We start from the raw sequence: 18,600 nt of genomic DNA, 5'->3' as shown, positions 1-18,600 counted from the left end.
CTGTTACCATTAAATTAAGTGTGTATATATACCTATAAATTAGTAAATAATTTTTTTTATTTCCTGTCCAGTCGTACACGGCACAATATTTGACCGCATTTTTTCATAGCTGCAGCATACAAGTTTATGACACTGTTATATAAACCATGGAGTTAGGAATTTCCGGTAGATGGCATGCTGTGACGTCACGTTTTAACCTCAAAACCGTTATCTTATTCAGGAAGCCTTCTTTTCACAGACGAGAGAGCCAAACCTCCGATCATGCATCTTCTGGTTTTTTTTTTTTGTCCATTGTAAATAAATATGGCGGTGTTGATAAAAGGAGACTAATGGTCAATTAGGTTAGGTTAGCTACATTATAAATACTTTAAAACAATGTGGACAGTTGATTTGGTTAGGATAGCTGCATTAAAGATACTGTGAAATCATGTAAACTTCGGGTGTGGCTCTCTCGTCTGTGAAATTAAGGCTTCCCATCTTATTCCGCCCAAAATATTGCAGACGTCAGAAGATGAACAGTGAGTATGAGTTGCGATTGCCCTTTCTACAAATACTGTCAACATGCTTAAAAGTGATTAGATGTCTACAACCTTGTACCTCGACAAAGGGAGGTTCGTGGGAGAAAATCACTTCACGGGAGCAACTATAGCTGTGGTGATAATCAATTACTAGCCTGCATGTTTACGAACGTTGACATCCCTAAGGCCTGTCCACAATGTCAAGTGAACGCAGACGGATGGCAACAAATTGTAACAATGAGTTTGAATTTAGTGGTTACGAAATATCAATTTAATTTTAAAAATTGGTTTTCTGTAAATTTGGTTTACGGACGATAGTTTAACATGACGTCATAACAAAACATTGATGAAATTATTGCATACTTTTATGAATAAAATTGAATCATTTTTATTGAATTATCACCATTTTGTATGGATACAAAGAAGGAGTGAAATGAAATCTACAATTTAATTGATAAATTTACTTTTATTTGCACTCATTAATTCAAATATATTTATTACTTTAACGAGGAGATTATTCTAACTATAACTTTTATACATGTTTGCTATTTAAATTCTTCCAATCTGTGTTATTCTGTTAAGGATAGGACGATGATAGGAAAAGTAGGAAACTAATGGGAGTGTTTCAAGTTTAATGTGCCTCGAAAAAGTCAAATCGATGGTTGTTCCAATCGAGTGGAAGAGAAATAGATGCGGCGCAAGCGTACAATGAGCGTAACGGGACACAGCGTAACGGGACAATGTGCGTAACGGAATAATTTTCCGTGCGTGCAGCCGGCGTTCATCGATTTATTAGACGTGGTCACATCAAAAGCTTCTCTTGATAATTCGTATTTTATTATTAAATATAATGCGGAATTGACTCAAAACTATGGCCTAATATTTTAAAAACCAAGATTGCTGAGTCTTATTACCCAGTACTTTACTTTGTTTGCAATTGCACATAGAGGAAGAAGAGTTACACTAGCTTGCTCTTTTCATTCTGTTGAACATTCCAAACAAGAGGTAAATTCATGTGAAATTTTGGTAGAAAATTATTCGGTAACATTTCGTTTGTATTTTATTTTAAATTCAGTGTGGTTTGTTTTTTGTACAAAAATGCGTGAAATTGTTCACATGCAGGCAGGCCAGTGCGGCAACCAGGTGGGAGCCAAGGTAAGATAAGATAACTATCCGAGCCGCAAACATCCGCCCGCTGCTGAGGCCTGTGAGGTTCTCAAGTCTTCGCCCTCGAAACGAATTGCTTGGGCAGAGGTGTGCTCACACGGTGAGGAACGGGATATTTTGAACACGTGTATTTTTTGACTTGACAACGTCTAATAAATCGATGAACGCTGGCTGCACGCACGAAAAAGTGTCCCGTAATGCACATTGTTCCGTTACGCTGTGTCCCGTTACGCTCACTGTACTCTTGCGCCTCATCTATCTCTCTTCCACTCGATTGGAACAACCATCGATTTGACTTTTTCGAGGCACGTTAAACTTGAAACACTCCCATTCGTTTCCTACTTTTCCTATCATCGTCCTATCCTTAACAGAATAACACAGATTGGAAGAAGTTAAATAGCAAACATGTATAAAAGTTATAGTTAAAATAATCTCTTCGTTAAAGTAATAAACATATTTGAATTAATGAGTGCAAATAAAAGTACATTTATTAATTAAATTGTAGATTTCATTTCACTCCTTCTTTGTATCCAAACAAAATAGTGATAATTCAATAAAAATAATTCAATTTTATTCATAAAAGTATGCAATCATTTCATCAATGTTTTGTTATGACGTTGTCACGTTAAACTATCGTCCGTAAACCAACTTAACAGACAACCAATTTTTTTTAAGACTTTAGATGAAACTGTCTCAGTAAGCAGCAGTGGTGTGAGACCACATTCAGCGTACTTGAGGGGCAGTGGAGGGGGCGACAGTGTTACCAACCGTAGTGCACACAATTCGGGTACACTCACCTCTACATTCGGGTACTTTTGGGCACGAGAAGTTCTCAGTTCGTGCGACATAGAGGTGCATACACAAAAAAAAAGTATGAAAACAAAATATCAACCCAAATAACATATACACTGTTCTGTTAAATCTCATAACAGCGTGGCAACATAAATGTGTATAGGCTAGTTTAACTGCAGTATTAGCTCTACTGCTAAGGCCCGTGAGTAGGATTGGACCGTTGGGTGCAGTTGTTCCTCGTGGGGAAGCGGGTATAGTGTAAACGTTTAATTCTACTATTCCAGCCTCATGTGAAAAATTGTATTTTGAGGTTAAAGGTAGGTTTAAAATTATGACGTGCTTTTATGCTTTACTTTACTAATGTAGCCGAGACTGCAATTCAGTGAGAGATATCCCTGTTCCTGATTTCGCCACCCAACTATTTTTTTTTCTAGCTACAGCTTGATCTTGCGGTTCTCCAGAGATCCTTAGAACTATCGCGTAGCCGAGGCTGTTTTCAATAAGGCCGTGCGTTACGTTTCTGTTTTCAACTCTAATTGGTTTTCCAGTCCAAGTTAATATTGTTAAGTACATATTGTAATGTAAGCTGTCATTTTTTCACAAACCAGTATGAATTAAGAAACCTTCCTTTCGGAGTTAATTCTGGAACGTCTCAAGTATATGGAGGGGAAAAAATATATTCCTAGGAAGGTCTTTAAGGAGCAGTGAAAGACGTAAAGGGCAAGGAATTATATGGTTGTGAGAACGATAAGGGATTGGAATGTATTGGAAGAGGAGTGTGACACAGTTCCATAGAAGTTTGAGAGAAAAGTAGGGGTTCATGCTTGCCACCGAGTTTTATCACAATCGAAGCAGTAATCGATAATAGTAGTGAACGTATTACATACCCTGTCCCTGTCGAGGTGCTCCGAGGGGTTAAGTCCCGGAACTATTCGCAAGAAGGTTGAAGGGACACCCCGTGAATTACGAATCTATGTCATGAATAATAAGTTTGGATAAAGTTTGAAAACTTATTTTGTTTTCTCAAAATTCATGAAACATAACTTAAATATCCCATTTGGCTATGTATGTTGTTTTTTCCAGTGTAATTTTTGCATAGCGCAAAGTCCAATCCGTACACCAGGTGAGAAATTAACGTTTTGTAGATTGTATTTGGTCACGTGAGCAATGAAGCAGCCGTCGCAATATCATTTAAGTTGCACTCGCAACTGGGGTTTCACCACCGATGGCCAGAAGTACTTCCCCCTCCCTCCCCCCTCCCTTAAGTGACGCGTGAGGTCCCATGCATCTCTCACCCCAACATTCCTTCCTTCAGCCGTTTTGTGGTTTATTTTTTACTAGCATAGCCGAGACTGTTTCCCACGAGAGATGCCCCTGAATTGTTGTCGCCATCCCACTGTTTACTTGATGCTATCTGCGACCTAATCGTGTGGTTGTCCTGATCCTTGGGAATATAGCGCAGCCGAGAGATGCCCTTGAATTGTTGTCACCACCCTACTGTTTACTTGATGCTAGCTGCGACTTGATCCTGTGGTTGTCCTGATCCTTGGGAATATAGTGAAGCCGAGAAATGCCCTTGAATTGTTGTCACCGCCCTACTGTTTACTTGATGCTAGCTGCGACTTGATCCTGTGGTTGTCCTGACCGCCTTACTGTTTACTTGTTGCTAGCTGTGACTTGATCCTGTGGTTGTCCTGATCCTTGGGAATATAGTGAAGCCGAGAGATGCCCTTGAATTGTTGTCACCGTCCTACTGTTTACTAGATGCTAGCTGCGACTTGATCCTGTGGTTGTCCTGATCCTTGGGAATATAGTGAAGCCGAGAGATGCCCTTGAATTGTTGTCACCGCCCTACTGTTTACTTGATGCTAGCTGCGACTTTATCCTGTGGTTGTCCTGATCCTTAGGAATATAGCGCAACCGAGAAATGCCCTTGAATTGTTGTCACCGCCCTACTGTTTACTTGATGCTAGCTGCGACTTGAACCTGTGGTTGTCCTGATCCTTGGGAATATAGCGCAGCCGAGAGATGCCCTTGAATTGTTGTCACCACCCTACTGTTTACTTGATGCTAGCTGCGACTTGATCCTGTGGTTGTCCTGATCCTTGGGAATATAGTGAAGCCGAGAAATGCCCTTGAATTGTTGTCACCGCCCTTCTGTTTACTTGATGCTAGCTGCGACTTGATCCTGTGGTTGTCCTGACCGCCTTACTGTTTACTTGTTGCTAGCTGTGACTTGATCCTGTGGTTGTCCTGATCCTTGGGAATATAGTGAAGCCGAGAGATGCCCTTGAATTGTTGTCACCGTCCTACTGTTTACTAGATGCTAGCTGCGACTTGATCCTGTGGTTGTCCTGATCCTTGGGAATATAGTGAAGCCGAGAGATGCCCTTGAATTGTTGTCACCGCCCTACTGTTTACTTGATGCTAGCTGCGACTTTATCCTGTGGTTGTCCTGATCCTTAGGAATATAGCGCAACCGAGAAATGCCCTTGAATTGTTGTCACCGCCCTACTGTTTACTTGATGCTAGCTGCGACTTGAACCTGTGGTTGTCCTGATCCTTAGGAATATAGCGCAGCCGAGAAATGCCCTTGAATTGTTGTCACCGTCCTACTGTTTACTTGATGCTAGCTGCGACTTGATCCTGTGGTTGTCCTGATCCTTAGGAATATAGCGCATCCGAGAAATGCCCTTGAATTGTTGTCACCGTCCTACTGTTTACTTGATGCTAGCTGCGACTTGATCCTGTGGTTGTCCTGATCCTTGGGAATATAGCACAGCCAAGAAATGCCCTTGAATTGTTGTCACCACCCTACTGTTTACTTGATGCTAGCTGTGACTTGATCCTGTGGTTGTTCTGATCCTTGGGAATATAGTGAAGCCGAGAGATGCCCTTGAATTGTTGTCACCGCCCTACTGTTTACTTGATGCTAGCTGCGACTTGATCCTGTGGTTGTCCTGATCCTTAGGAATATAGTGCAGCCGAGAAATGCCCTTGAATTGTTGTCACCGCCCTACTGTTTACTTGATGCTAGCTGCGACTTGATCCTGTGGTTGTCCTGATCCTTGGGAATATAGTGAAGCCGAGAGATGCCCTTGAATTGTTGTCACCGTCCTACTGTTTACTTGATGCTAGCTGCGACTTGATCCTGTGGTTGTCCTGATCCTTAGGAATATAGCGCAGCCGAGAAATGCCCTTGAATTGTTGTCACCGTCCTACTGTTTACTTGATGCTAGCTGCGACTTGATCCTGTGGTTGTCCTGATCCTTGGGAATATAGCACAGCCAAGAAATGCCCTTGAATTGTTGTCACCGCCCTACTGTTTACTTGATGCTAGCTGTGACTTGATCCTGTGGTTGTTCTGATCCTTGGGAATATAGCGCAGCCGAGAGATGCCCCTGAATTGTTGTCCATGCCCTACTGTTTACTTGATGCTATATGTGACTTTATCATGTGGTTGTCTTGATCCTTTGGAATATAGCATATCCGAGGCCATTTCCAAAAAGGCAAGGACTTCAGTGTCAGTACGTTTCGGCCGGAGTCAAGACCATTTCCCACCCTAGTTTTGCATAACTTTTCTAAATAAGAAAATTGCTTGCATTTTCATTTGTAAAACAGATAACTAAATGAAAGACATGTTGATCATTTCTGTGTCTTAATATTTTGGCCATTATGTGCTGCACTTTATAGACTACATCGATATTGACACAAAGGGAAAAATGCTGAAAATTTATATGTATGGGCTTTCTGCTTCCAGATTTTGATTTTTTTCCCTTCATTTCATTTTAGTTGGGGGAGGGGGTGAAGGAGTCCCACATCCCCTTTAGACATACACAAATACACGAGCTGGAATCATATTTATTTTCAATATTTTTCAATGTTTATTTTGGTTCAGCAAACTACCTGACCCGAAATGGTGTGTGCAACAGCTAAGGCGCATGCAGATTTTTGCTACTATGAGAATGCGCCAGCAACATTGTAGGTCCTTGCGTGTGTTCACTTGTCATGCAGAAAAATAACAATTCTGTACTTTTACAAAAGAATACTTTGGAAAATATATGCCAATAAATAGTTTGTACTACTACCTAAATGATATTGTAACTTTGTACGACACGTGACTATGAGTATTTTCGCATATATGAAATAATACATTTTTCGAGAAAATACTGAGTATTTCTTACGTAAGTTCTTAATAATTTAACAATACTATATATAATTATATATACAAATATATTTATATTTTTTAATTAAGGCAGTCCATTGTAATGCATCAAACTATTCTTAAAAATTTCTCTCATATTAATGATAATGAACTTTCCTACTAGAAGTAAGATTTCACCCGATATCGACGAAGCCAGAACGTGTCAGTGATATACTTATACAAGTCTCAGAACAAATTAATATTTACAATAACTTTGTGATCCCAATATTTTTTGTTTGTTTGTATTACCTAAATTAAATTTTGCAGTCAGCAAAATGTATTAATTCTGGCCATTATATTTGTAGGTATTACCAGTGAAGTATCACAAATTGGTTACACCCTAATCGAACCAAGTGTTTTCTTTTTCCACAGATACACACATAAAATTGCATGTTTCTCATCTATTGAAAAAAACCAAACTATAACGCTGTTGCGCTGGGCGGGTTGATGTCGGCTCGCAGTTGCATGGCTAGGCAATTCGTGGTGAACTGGTGAAGAGTGTCGCATAAGTGTACGTTTGGACTCACCAATTGTGCATCTCACAGGATCCGACACAGATGTCTCATAATGTTCTTGTCGGATGGTCCACAGTTCTGGGAGGTGATATCGGACGAGCATGGCATCGACCAAAATGGGACGTACCACGGCGACTCCGACCTGCAGTTGGAGCGCATCAATGTCTACTACAACGAGGCCACAGGTTGGTTCATGATTGTACTCTCTTGCTGCCCCGGGCAGCGCACAGTTTCAGACGTGTTTCTGCCACGTGATTCCGATACGCATACGAAATTATTGAGATAAATGTCATGAGTGTATCGTTAATTCATGGAAGCAAATCAATGTCGCTTATTGTGTTTTAACTTAAATCATAAATGGGTCATTGAACATTTAGTTCATTTTGTATAATTTGAACTTATTGGATCTACTTTTGAGTCATTCGTTAAAACAATGGCACAAAATTAATCCTAAAAATAGACTGTTGTCTGTTACAAAGGGAAGAGCATTCGAAAAAAATATTAATAATAATTGAAAACCTTCTTGACTAAAATAACATGTTTAACAAGAAATGAAATTGTAAATCATATTATAATTTACAAATTTCCTAATAGTCATCAGCTTAGTTAATGTAAGTGAATTAGGAGTCTGTGATGATATGATGTCACAGTCTCTAATTTGTACATCAGTTTACGGTTTTGGTTATGCAATTTTAAGTTATACACTGAAACTGTCGTGAAAAACATTGCATGTGTATGATTTTTATGTGAGAAAATTTATTTTAGCGGTCCTGTGCTCAAACAAATAAATTCTTAAAGTAAACTGAAATAATGGTTCATGATGGGTCGCTGTTCTCACCTTTTAGCTTTTCGATTGCCTGAAGAAATAAAGCAGTAGGTATATTCACTGTGCTCTAAAATGTTGTCATGGACTCCTTTTACTGATGTCATAATTGAACCACTAGGTTATGGTGTAAATAAACACCTAAAAAATCGCAATACCGATAGTAATGTGACTACTATATTAAGGGGGCTCCCACAGTCAAAACCAACAAACTTTTGTAACTCATATAACCTGATAGACATCACGTAAGCAAACTTGCTCACTTAAAACCCACTCCATGGCAACATGAAGGTTATCTGTAAATAAAAATAAATGTTAATACTTCTAGGAATTATAAAGTATTTCAATTACCCATACTTTACGTTCTGAATCTTACTCTCCTATCATTGGCTAGAGTCAAGGAATGATCGATGTGACTCAAGAGTGCAGGCTTGCGGGGAGGGGGGGTTCCTCCCAACCGCAGCGTGGCACCTCGGCGCTTGTGTACAAGAACCTGACCAAACTCTAGCGTTCCAAATGTGATACAAGGAAAGTAGTTCTCCTTCAGATAGGAGATCTTCAGGGCTAGTGTGGTGACAAGCAAGCAAAAAGAACCCCGCCGGACAGCTACAGCACTACTCTGGAGGGGAGGCAAGAAGGGGAAAGAGGGGAGGAGCAAGGAGGGGTGGAACAAAGGGGGGGAAAGGAGGGGAGGGCCGTCCAGCACGAACAGCGCTAGCTGTCCGCTGCAATAGGGTGTCGCTGGTAATGTCCAAGCACTATCATCATGACTAGAGCAGAAGTTAAAGCGAACTGTATTGTGATATTTCAGGAGGCAAGTACGTGCCGCGGGCCGTTCTGGTGGACCTCGAGCCGGGAACGATGGACGCGCTCCGTGCCGGGTCCTTTGGCGAGATCTTCCGGCCGGACAACTTCGTGTTCGGCCAGAGCGGCGCGGGGAACAACTGGGCCAAGGGCCACTACACGGAGGGCGCGGAGCTAGTGGACTCGGTGCTAGACGTGGTCCGCAAGGAAGCGGAAAACTGCGAATGCCTGCAGGGCTTCCAGCTGACGCACTCCCTGGGCGGCGGCACGGGTTCCGGCATGGGTGCCCTCCTCATATCCAAAATACGTGAGGAGTACCCCGACCGCATGATGCTCACGTTCAGTGTCATGCCTTCTCCGAAGGTGAGTGTATGGTTCAGATTATTCAACCACATAAACACTAAATAGAGTGTTTCACATTGCTATGTCTTCGCCTGTATGCCACTGGTACATAGAGATATTAGATCAAATTCATGTAAAACATTAGATCCTAAATTTTCAAGACTTTTTTATAAAAATTTATAAATTTAATAAAACCATAAAATGTTTAATTCGAATAACATAAATCAATACAGAAAAAAGTAATGCAATTATAAAATATATTGGGACACTACGAAAGTTAGTGATATACCATCGTCTAATTAAATATTGGCGAACAATAGCACTAACATATTATAAAATTGAATTCACGAAACCTCGAAGTCTCCTTGATCCAGATACTATAACAGCTCTCTCAGCCTTTTTTGTGGCATGTTTTGCAATCACATAAGCCTGTGTACTGTGTTAAAACTAGCAACAGGTACAGGCTACTGTTCTTGATGTGTGATGGTGTCTTATACTTTTATTTACATTGATTGAAACAGTATTAAAATTACTGAGATCTTAGTTCGAAAACACATAAAAAAATTGACAAACATTTGAGTTGAGGTGTCTTGTATTGCAGGTGTCGGACACGGTGGTCGAGCCATACAACGCTACACTGTCAGTGAACCACCTGGTGGAGCACACGGACGAGACATTCTGCATCGACAACGAGGCGCTGTACGACATCTGCTTCCGCACGCTGAAGCTGACGACGCCCACGTACAGTGACCTGAACCACCTGGTTTCGGCCACTATGTCGGGTGTGACGACGTGCCTGCGCTTCCCCGGCCAGCTGAACGCCGACCTGCGCAAGTTGGCCGTCAACATGGTGCCGTTCCCCCGTCTGCACTTCTTCATGCCCGGCTTCGCCCCGCTCACGTCGCGTTGCAACCAGAACTACCGCGTCCTCTCTGTGCCCGAGCTGACTCAGCAGATGTTCGATGCCAGGAACATGATGACTGCCTGCGATCCGCGACACGGCCGCTACCTTACAGTCGCCGCCATCTTCCGTGGCCGCATGTCCGTTAAGGAGGTGAGAAATTATGCTGGCATAAACAGTTTAGTCTGATTCATACTGATAGATAAAATGTAACAAAATTAAATTTATTTTCACAAAACTGATAAACGTATCATCGACTTGTTGAGTAACAAGTCATATTACTAAAGTTAAAAGCCATATGCGATCTTTGTTGAGTTTCAAAACGATTTTTTTTAAAAATCGGTACATATCTTTGATTATAAAAGATTGCAGTCCCCATAAATTTTACCTAAAATCTGAATTAAAAATTTATAATCATCTCAGTTTATTTTATATTATATTCGTCCTTGCTTATTTAAAGTTTTATTTAAGTAATGCCCAGCAATCGACTTAGTTACTATGAAAGACCGAATTCCTATTAAGTTGAGTATCTTTACCTATTAACTGAACTTACTTTGAAATGATCTCTCATGACACTGTGTGCTCATCTGTGACACATACGTGTGATAGCATATTCATTGCATTTTTATGGTAGGCCAACATTGTCATGTCAATGTTACTGTCACTGGACTACTATTTGACTTACAACCAAGTAGTCGGAATAATCGGGTGTGTGGTGCCTCAGGTGGACGAGCAGATGTTGAACGTGCAGCAGAAGAACAGCACTTGCTTCGTGGACTGGATCCCGAGCAACGTGAAGACCGCCGTGTGCGACATCCCGCCGCGTGGTCTCAAGATGTCCGGTACTTTCATAGGCAACACCACGTCCATCCAGGAGCTGTTCAAGCGGATCACGGAGCAGTTCAGTGCCATGTTCAGGCGCAAGGCCTTCCTTCACTGGTACACGGGCGAAGGTAATTTATTTGAACTGCCGTAACAGTCGCAGCGAGAGTCTCACCGCTCGCTCCTAGCAGTTGGTACTCCTCCCCCCCAGGGCTGTACTTCAAAAATTTAACACATTTTTCCTGTTACAAGTAAGTTGCTTCATAGTTTTTGGCTAGTAGAATTATTTTGCTATGCAACATTTGTTTTTAAAGTATGTATATTTAGTAGTACAGTTAAAGGTTTTTTAAGCTGGCCTAGCACCACGGCTATTCAGCAGGTCGACAAAATATAGCAATACCCTATATAATCAGGTAGGCAATATTCCATGCTGTCACCGAACTTGCTTTTGTCAGCGCATCTTTACATCACAAGACTCATGGGAGTGATAAAAGAAACTGGGTGATGCACATCCACAGTCGGTATTGCCTTATTTAATTTTAAATGAACAGTTTATATAAAAATTAAACTGGAATTATATGCATAACAATTAACAGTTTTAATTTATAGAGTTTCGTTAGTTTTATTATACTTCTTTAAATTCGATTTTCTTTTCACTGTCCATTGTCAAACGTTGTAGACATATGCCTATAAGCTATTGTTAACAGCCAGAGTACACTACAATATACACATGTTGCACTGTAACTTTTTCATTAAGACACAGCATGCTCAGGGGTTAACCAATCGAGTATAGGCTGGTCACACAAGTTTTTTATGGTTATAGTCCATTTTGAAAGAAAAAAAAAACAATGTTCTTCTTACTCGGCGACTAATACAGTCAACATGATTTTCTAACTTTCTAGGCTGAGCAATGAGTTTACCTTGGAGCCAATGTATTATACTCATATTGTGGAGTCCGAGTCACGACTGCACAGACTGGCCTAAAATCTTACAATTTTTTTCTTGACTGTTGGCATGTTTGTTTGTGTCTGCGCAGGAATGGACACCACTGAGTTTATTGATGCAGAGGAGAATATGAATAACTTGATAAGCGAGTACCAGCAGTACCAGGAGGCGAGTGCGGAAGATGATCTAGAAGAAGAAGAGGAAAACATTGGTTGACACTAACTGCTGCCTGCACAACTGTTTTATTTTGCTATACCAGATTGTTCTCAAGATATCTACACTGTTTTATTTGAATATCTTTAAAAATCCCTGTGTTTTATCTTTTTTTAAATAAAAAAAACTTAAGTAAGTTTATTTTTCTATACTAAATAGCATTTAATACACACTTTCTTATCATCCTCTTTTTTGATATAACTTATATAATTTTTTTTTTACATTAATACCTATTTAACAGGTTTGTCTTAGTTAATACCAACCAGAAAAAATTACACAAGATTTAATAGATCATAAAATAATTTTTCATTTAAAATTAATACATTGCCAAACCCAATTTATTTCACTGGGAGCAAAATATACTGTAGCAAAAAGCTTATTTTTCAAGACATTATAAATTTAATAATTTCATTATGTTATTAATTATAAGACAATGAAAAAGGTGTTCATCAGTTTCTGCGGCTCAATTATACTCGATTCACCTGAGAGGCGCAGAAGGATGGGCTGCTAGAGGACTTGGTGGAGACAGTGGACGAAAGTAAGCAAGTAGATGCCATATTTATAGACTTCAAAAATGTGTTTAAAATGGTTTTGTAGAAGAGGATGATGGAAAACAGGTATAGGTTGATAGAAGAGAGCAGGGTGGTAAATTTGGCAGGAGACTTTCTTAGGGATAGGAAACAATAGGTGAAGGTGAGAAAGAAATGGAATGAAGATGGGGATGTGACATCAGGGGTACTGCAGGGGAGTGTGATGGGACCCATTCTATTCTTAATTATGATTAATGATATAGGGGAGGAAATAAGTAGACAATTGTTTGTGGATGACTGCATGATATATGAAATCGTGGGGGAAATGGCACACTTGCAGGATGGTATGGAGAAGTTTGGTGGGTTGGTCGAGGGAGAATTGAATGGGGATTCATATAGATAATATGAAGGTAGTTAGGTTCACCAGGAGAAGAAGGTACCCAAGCAAGTATATTGTTGGAAGGGACAGGAGATTCATGAGGCAGGTAACTCAGAGTAACCTTAAAGGGTGATCTGGGTTGGGGAAAGAAGGTGTAGTGGGTAGAAAAGAAAGGGGGGTTCTTGTGCTGAATAATAGGACAATAAAGGAAACAGGAAGGAAAGTTAATGAAAAATTGTATTCTACATTTGTGAGGCCGATGATGGAATATGTTACAGTAATTTGGGACTTGTGCCTGGGGAATGAATTTGAAGATTTGGAAAGTGTACAACACTGGTATGGGTGATGAGTGGTGGAGAAGAGAAGGTTGACAGGGGGAGATGCATAGACCATCGGTAGTGATGAAGGAGCTTTTGGGTGTAACACACTGCAAATAAGAAGACGATAAAAACGACTGGTGAAACTGTTTGAGGTGATAAAAGGGAGAGGGCTTGGAAATCTGGGTGATATGATGAACAGGGGGGGTATACAGGGAGGAGGTATCATGGGTGGTAGATCCAGAGGAAGTGGAAATGAATGGAAAGAGGGAAGGCCACCTGATGAGAATTGGATGGGAGTAGAATGAGCTTGAGTGGTGATACTGGCAGTGAGAGGTGGGAAGTATTTATAGAAGATGCTCCAGGAAATGTAAAAATAATAATAAATAATAAGAACTCCTTGCCACTAAAAATATAGTCCCGATCGCAAGCTTATAAGTATACCGTGATTATCAGTATTTTATCATATTAAAACAATTTTATAACTACACTTATTGAAAAGAACGTTAATAAACTATTTGGCTACAGAAGTTGTACACAGTACAGATTACGCGAACAGAGCTTTTACTTTTGTGGATATTGTCATCCTCTTTGTTACACATCTTTGCCATGTCTTCCGCGCTATGATTTCCTGAGGTAAATTATATTTGTCACTTATTTCTTGGTAACACTGATGTCGCCATTTTCGTATAAACATAACCAGTGGACTGTGATTAAAAACGCGGGTGGAGGAGGTGGTGGTCCTTAATGATTAATTAATTCTTGTTTTGAAAATGTACCCCGTTGGACAGCGTAAGTTGCAAAGTGAAATCTATGGTGATCACAATTTTGTTAACTTATTTGTGTCTTGTATTTGAGTCGTTGTGTGAAATTGGTTGTTGGGTTATTGTGCTGTGATAGTAAACAAACTGTCTTTGTTTTCCACTATTTTTTTTATTAGTGTTTTGCTATGATTCAGTATAAAAGTAATTTCATTGTTATTTTTTGGAACAGTATATTATTTTTCCTATTTCATTTTGTAACATTTTAGTTGAGAACTTACTTCACATGATTATACTTGTAACGGTTCAGTATCATGTTGATTGTATCTGCCTTCAGGTTAGTATTTGCTTGCGTCTTTTGTGTTCTCAGTATGATTTAATGTATTATTTATTTTAGCAGCGTTCGTCTACGCATATTACCGTTTTGTTTACTTAACCGAATTAAATTTTTCGTGCAAACAAATCTGTTATGTAACAGAATTAATCTTCAATATTTAATCATTCTTCTTGACATTAAGTTACGCTGCTGAATATGTGGTGTTCTAACACAAAATTAGTTATATATATGAGCCTAGCCGAGGAAGGTCATATCAAAGCAGCCTCTATTAACTTACAATATTGTATCATAATAAATATTACTATAATAATAGTACAATATAAATCACAGGTGACCATACTGAGTCTTTCTTGATCATAATGGTAGAAACACACAGAAAACTACAAATATCAATGTATTCATTAAGAGCTAAACATAGTTTTATGGCTGGTCCATTTGAGATTATAAGCTGTGAATCCTTAGTTGGAATGTATTGGTTGCATCTATTAAGAATGAAAACTCCAAGGGTTGATTCTATTCAAAGGGTAATTTTTTTAATTTTCAGTTATGAAGTCAGCACTTTAGACCATCAATTTTCAGTGGGAATCATGTATTAATAACATGAAGAATATTAGGGATATTGGTTGAGAAAGTTGGCAACACAGTTTATATGTCCAAGACTAGCTATATAGCATTTAAGGGCACAATTTTTAAACTTCATTATATATGTGTGTGTGTATATATGCGTGTGTGTGTGTGTGTATATATATGCGTGTGTGTGTGTATATATATGCGTGTGTGTGTGTATATATATGCGCGTGTGTGTGTATATATGCATGTGTATATATATATGTGTGTGTGTGTGTATATATATATATATATATATATATATATATATATATATATATAAACTTTTTTAATCTCACATCACAATTTAAATTGAAATAAATGTTATTCTGCAGGTAGTGGCTTCTGGGTAAAAAGATGAATAATAACAAAGATGAAAGGCTGTTTATTTTATTTATCAAATTATTTTTTTACTTCTTAACCAGTTTTTTTTTAGCTACATTAATAGCGTGTAGGTAAATTATATGTAATTAATGCATAATACTAATGATTAATGTAGCTATCCTGACCAAGTTTTCACTTCAGTTATTATTTGCATTATTTCTCAGAAGACGCTCCTCTGAGAATTACCTGGGTAAAAGGTATGTTAAGTATAATTACATAAATACGGCAGTAGGTGTTCATAAAAACTAGGTAGCGTACTGTTGTGATTTTTCAGAAGGATCCGAGATTTTTTAAGTTAGTGCAGTAGTAAACTCTTCACTGAAATGTCTCCTGCTTGATTATGTTACGAATAAAGTCATGTTACAGGCTTGATCATGTTGATCTAATCATTTTACATGGAACAAATATAAGTATGTGGTGGAGCACATTCTAAAGACGATACATCACATGTGGACCAGGAGTGGATCGGAAGTAGGTCATGAGCGGTTTGCTGTTCCGCGTAGAAGTTAAAGACAGGCTGCAACTGAAATAACCATTAAACTACACCAGCAACAATAACTAACACCTTAATAAAACAGTCTTCTTCATTCTAAACAACCAAGCTGGATTTTTAGATCTTAATCCAGTCATACTTTCTCTTCAATGATCATGCAGACATACGTATTTTACGTTTGTGTTATTTTCCTGCACGTATTTAATTTATGAGTTCAGTTACCTTGTATCTTTTTTCTGTGGCATAGTTGTAAGTTTCAGAGTGAATTTTACGTGTAGGGGTTTTCGTGAATAATTTTTTTTTACACGCTTTATACATATTAGCTTCACCGGTATGTTTGTTTGTTTGTATGTTTGTAACCGACTCCTTTGGGTGCGATTTTGACCTACTTTAAACGGCCAGATTTCATTCAAACTTTGTAGATTTATCGAGGACCGATGACAGTACACTAATTTGATAAGATTATTCCATTATTATTAGCTTAATTAGGAGATGTTAGTTTCAGGGTAATGACGACGATGGTGGGTAGTTGATTCAACTCGGAGACAGGTTTTAGCTCCCAGCCATCACCTCCGAGGTACGAGTTGCGCTCCGCAGTGTAGAAGTGAAGGGACGCACAGTTCAAATGCCGCCTTCATATCCTTAAAAAGCCCTTAATTTGTCTTTAATTGAATAATGGCCCTTAAAAGTCCTTAAATTTTGCTGAGAATCCTCAATAACCCCTAAATGAAGACAGATTAGTGTGAAAGCAGGGTTGGTAAAAAAAAAAATATATTTTTTTTTGTTTAAACCAGTTTTTTTAGTTTTAAACCAGATTTTTTTTTGTTATTTTGGGTCTCAGCATGTTCATATGAAAGCCATACAACATCCCACTTTCTGCCGCTCATGTTGAACCAGAAAAGTTATAACATCGAAGAACTGAAGTCCGGCAAATCTGCACATCTGATTGGGACTTCACCACAGAAAGGGTATTTCCCCGCAGGAGGAGGATTCTCCACAGAATGGGTGTTTCCCACAGAAAGGAGATTTACAATACAGTCGGGGATTTCCCACAAAAAAAAAAAAAATATTTTTTTTAAATAACAAATTGATATTATTTCTTTCTTTTTTTTATTGACACTTTTGACTACAATTTAATAATTAATTTAATTTTAGAGGAGTTTTTAGCTGGGTATAATTTACAACGTATCCAGATTTAAATGATACGTTCTTGATTAGTATATATTGTTATTAGAGTGTAATTAGACATTTTATGAAATAAAATTAAGATTTTATATTTAAAAAATACGTTATATAAAAATCAGCAAACTATACTTTGTGCATGCCTTTTACAATTGATGAATTTTGGGTCACTTGATTACATTTTATATATAAATAATTGAGTGAGTTAGTTTTTTTTTCTGCCACCTTTGAACGTAAAATGTGTGTTTTTGTTTTACTTTCTTACTGTAAGCTTATTAAGTAAATGTAATTTTATGGTCAAATTAAATGTTAAGGCTTGGGTTAGATGTGTTCTAGAGATAAGTCTGGACAATTAGTAAAGGGCGGGTTTGGATGTCGGGTTACTCTGTAGGAATTGTTTTAAACAAAAATTTATTTTTTTGTACATTAACTGTTAAGCAGTTTTTTTTTCCAAAGGGATTTGTGAACTTTATATATTTATAGTTATGCTGATCACTGACTCTGTAATGCTAAAGTGATATGTTGTCACCACCCACCACCTCCGGCTAGCTCAAATTAGGTGATGAGTGGAACACATAGGTAGCAGGTCACGAAGAAAGAAGAAATATATAAACAATGTACAATGTATTTTTTTTTTTTATTTATGTAAAAATCACTCTATATTTCATACAACAGACAACACAAAAAAAAAAAACTAACTGTAAACAAAAAAATTTGGTTGCCTGTAAAGTCGGTTTACGGACGATAGTTTAACGTGACGTCATAACAAAACATTGATGAAATGATTGCATACTTTTATGAATAAAATTGAATATTTTTTATTGAATTATCACTATTTTGAATGGATACAAAGAAGGAGTGAAATGAAATCTACAATTTAATTGATGAATTTACTTTTATTTGCACTCATTAATTCAAATATGTTTATTACTTTAACGAAGAGTTTATTTTACCTATAACTTTTATACATGTTTGCTATTTAACTTCTAACAATCTATACACCACGAGCCATCGCCCGAACGACTACCCGGTCCGGTGCTCGGACAATGACTGATCTTACAGCCTTCCTTTCCTTCGTGCGGGCAGTGTCTTGGGCTAGCTGACGTAATTCTCAGCCAATCACGGCGCATAGCAGCAGGAGCTCCCACGAAATGCTTACTTCTGTTCCCACGACGCAGCGATTTTTTTCTCTTCCTCGCACTCCCGTGACCGTGACTCAGGGGCGCAACAACTAAATTTCCAGGGGGGGGGGGGGGCAATATACCTTTTTATAAAGAATCATCAATCCCCCCTATTGAAGTGGGGGAGTCCGGGGGTTTTCCCCCGGGAAAATTTGTATTTCAAGGTGAAAAATGGTGCTATTTAAGCAGTTTTATTATCTAAAAATTGATTACACAGCACTTTCATTGCCCCCGTTTGCCCCCACTTCAAGGTTTCAGAGTTTTTGCTGCCGTGGTGTGTGAAACAAAGCCTCGGTCATAGAAAAAAAGAAGGAGAATTATGTCAGCATGCCTTCCGACACAAAAGAGGCCAGCAAAAAAATTTATACTAGAAAAATTAACTTA

At 38.6% G+C, this 18,600-nt stretch overlaps 2 protein-coding genes across 3 annotated transcripts in view; both read left to right on the top strand.

The window, feature by feature from the left end:
* The first annotated feature begins 1,459 nt into the window (after positions 1–1,459).
* LOC134540855 (tubulin beta chain-like) lies at positions 1,460–12,202 on the top strand. The gene is made up of 6 exons (XM_063383858.1): positions 1,460–1,673; positions 7,273–7,381; positions 8,831–9,186; positions 9,767–10,219; positions 10,791–11,019; positions 11,925–12,202. The coding sequence occupies exons 1-6, from the start codon at positions 1,617–1,619 to the stop codon at positions 12,047–12,049; spliced, it is 1,329 nt and encodes a 442-aa protein (XP_063239928.1). The 5' UTR covers positions 1,460–1,616; the 3' UTR covers positions 12,050–12,202.
* A 1,744-nt stretch (positions 12,203–13,946) lies between these two features.
* The window catches only part of LOC134540826 (protein argonaute-2), a 59,391-nt gene continuing 54,737 nt past the window's right edge, over positions 13,947–18,600 (top strand). For both annotated transcript variants that reach the window (XM_063383793.1, XM_063383792.1), the window contains exon 1: positions 13,947–14,064. In XM_063383793.1, the coding sequence (XP_063239863.1) occupies positions 14,046–14,064 (19 nt within the window). In that variant the 5' untranslated portion in view covers positions 13,947–14,045. The remainder of the gene's footprint in view (positions 14,065–18,600) is intronic.

Source organism: Bacillus rossius, chromosome 17, assembly GCF_032445375.1.
Source record: "Bacillus rossius redtenbacheri isolate Brsri chromosome 17, Brsri_v3, whole genome shotgun sequence".
NCBI lineage: Eukaryota > Metazoa > Arthropoda > Insecta > Phasmatodea > Bacillidae > Bacillus > Bacillus rossius.
The sequence above is the reverse complement of the archived record's forward strand: the minus strand, read 5'-3'. Positions and strand labels throughout refer to the sequence as shown.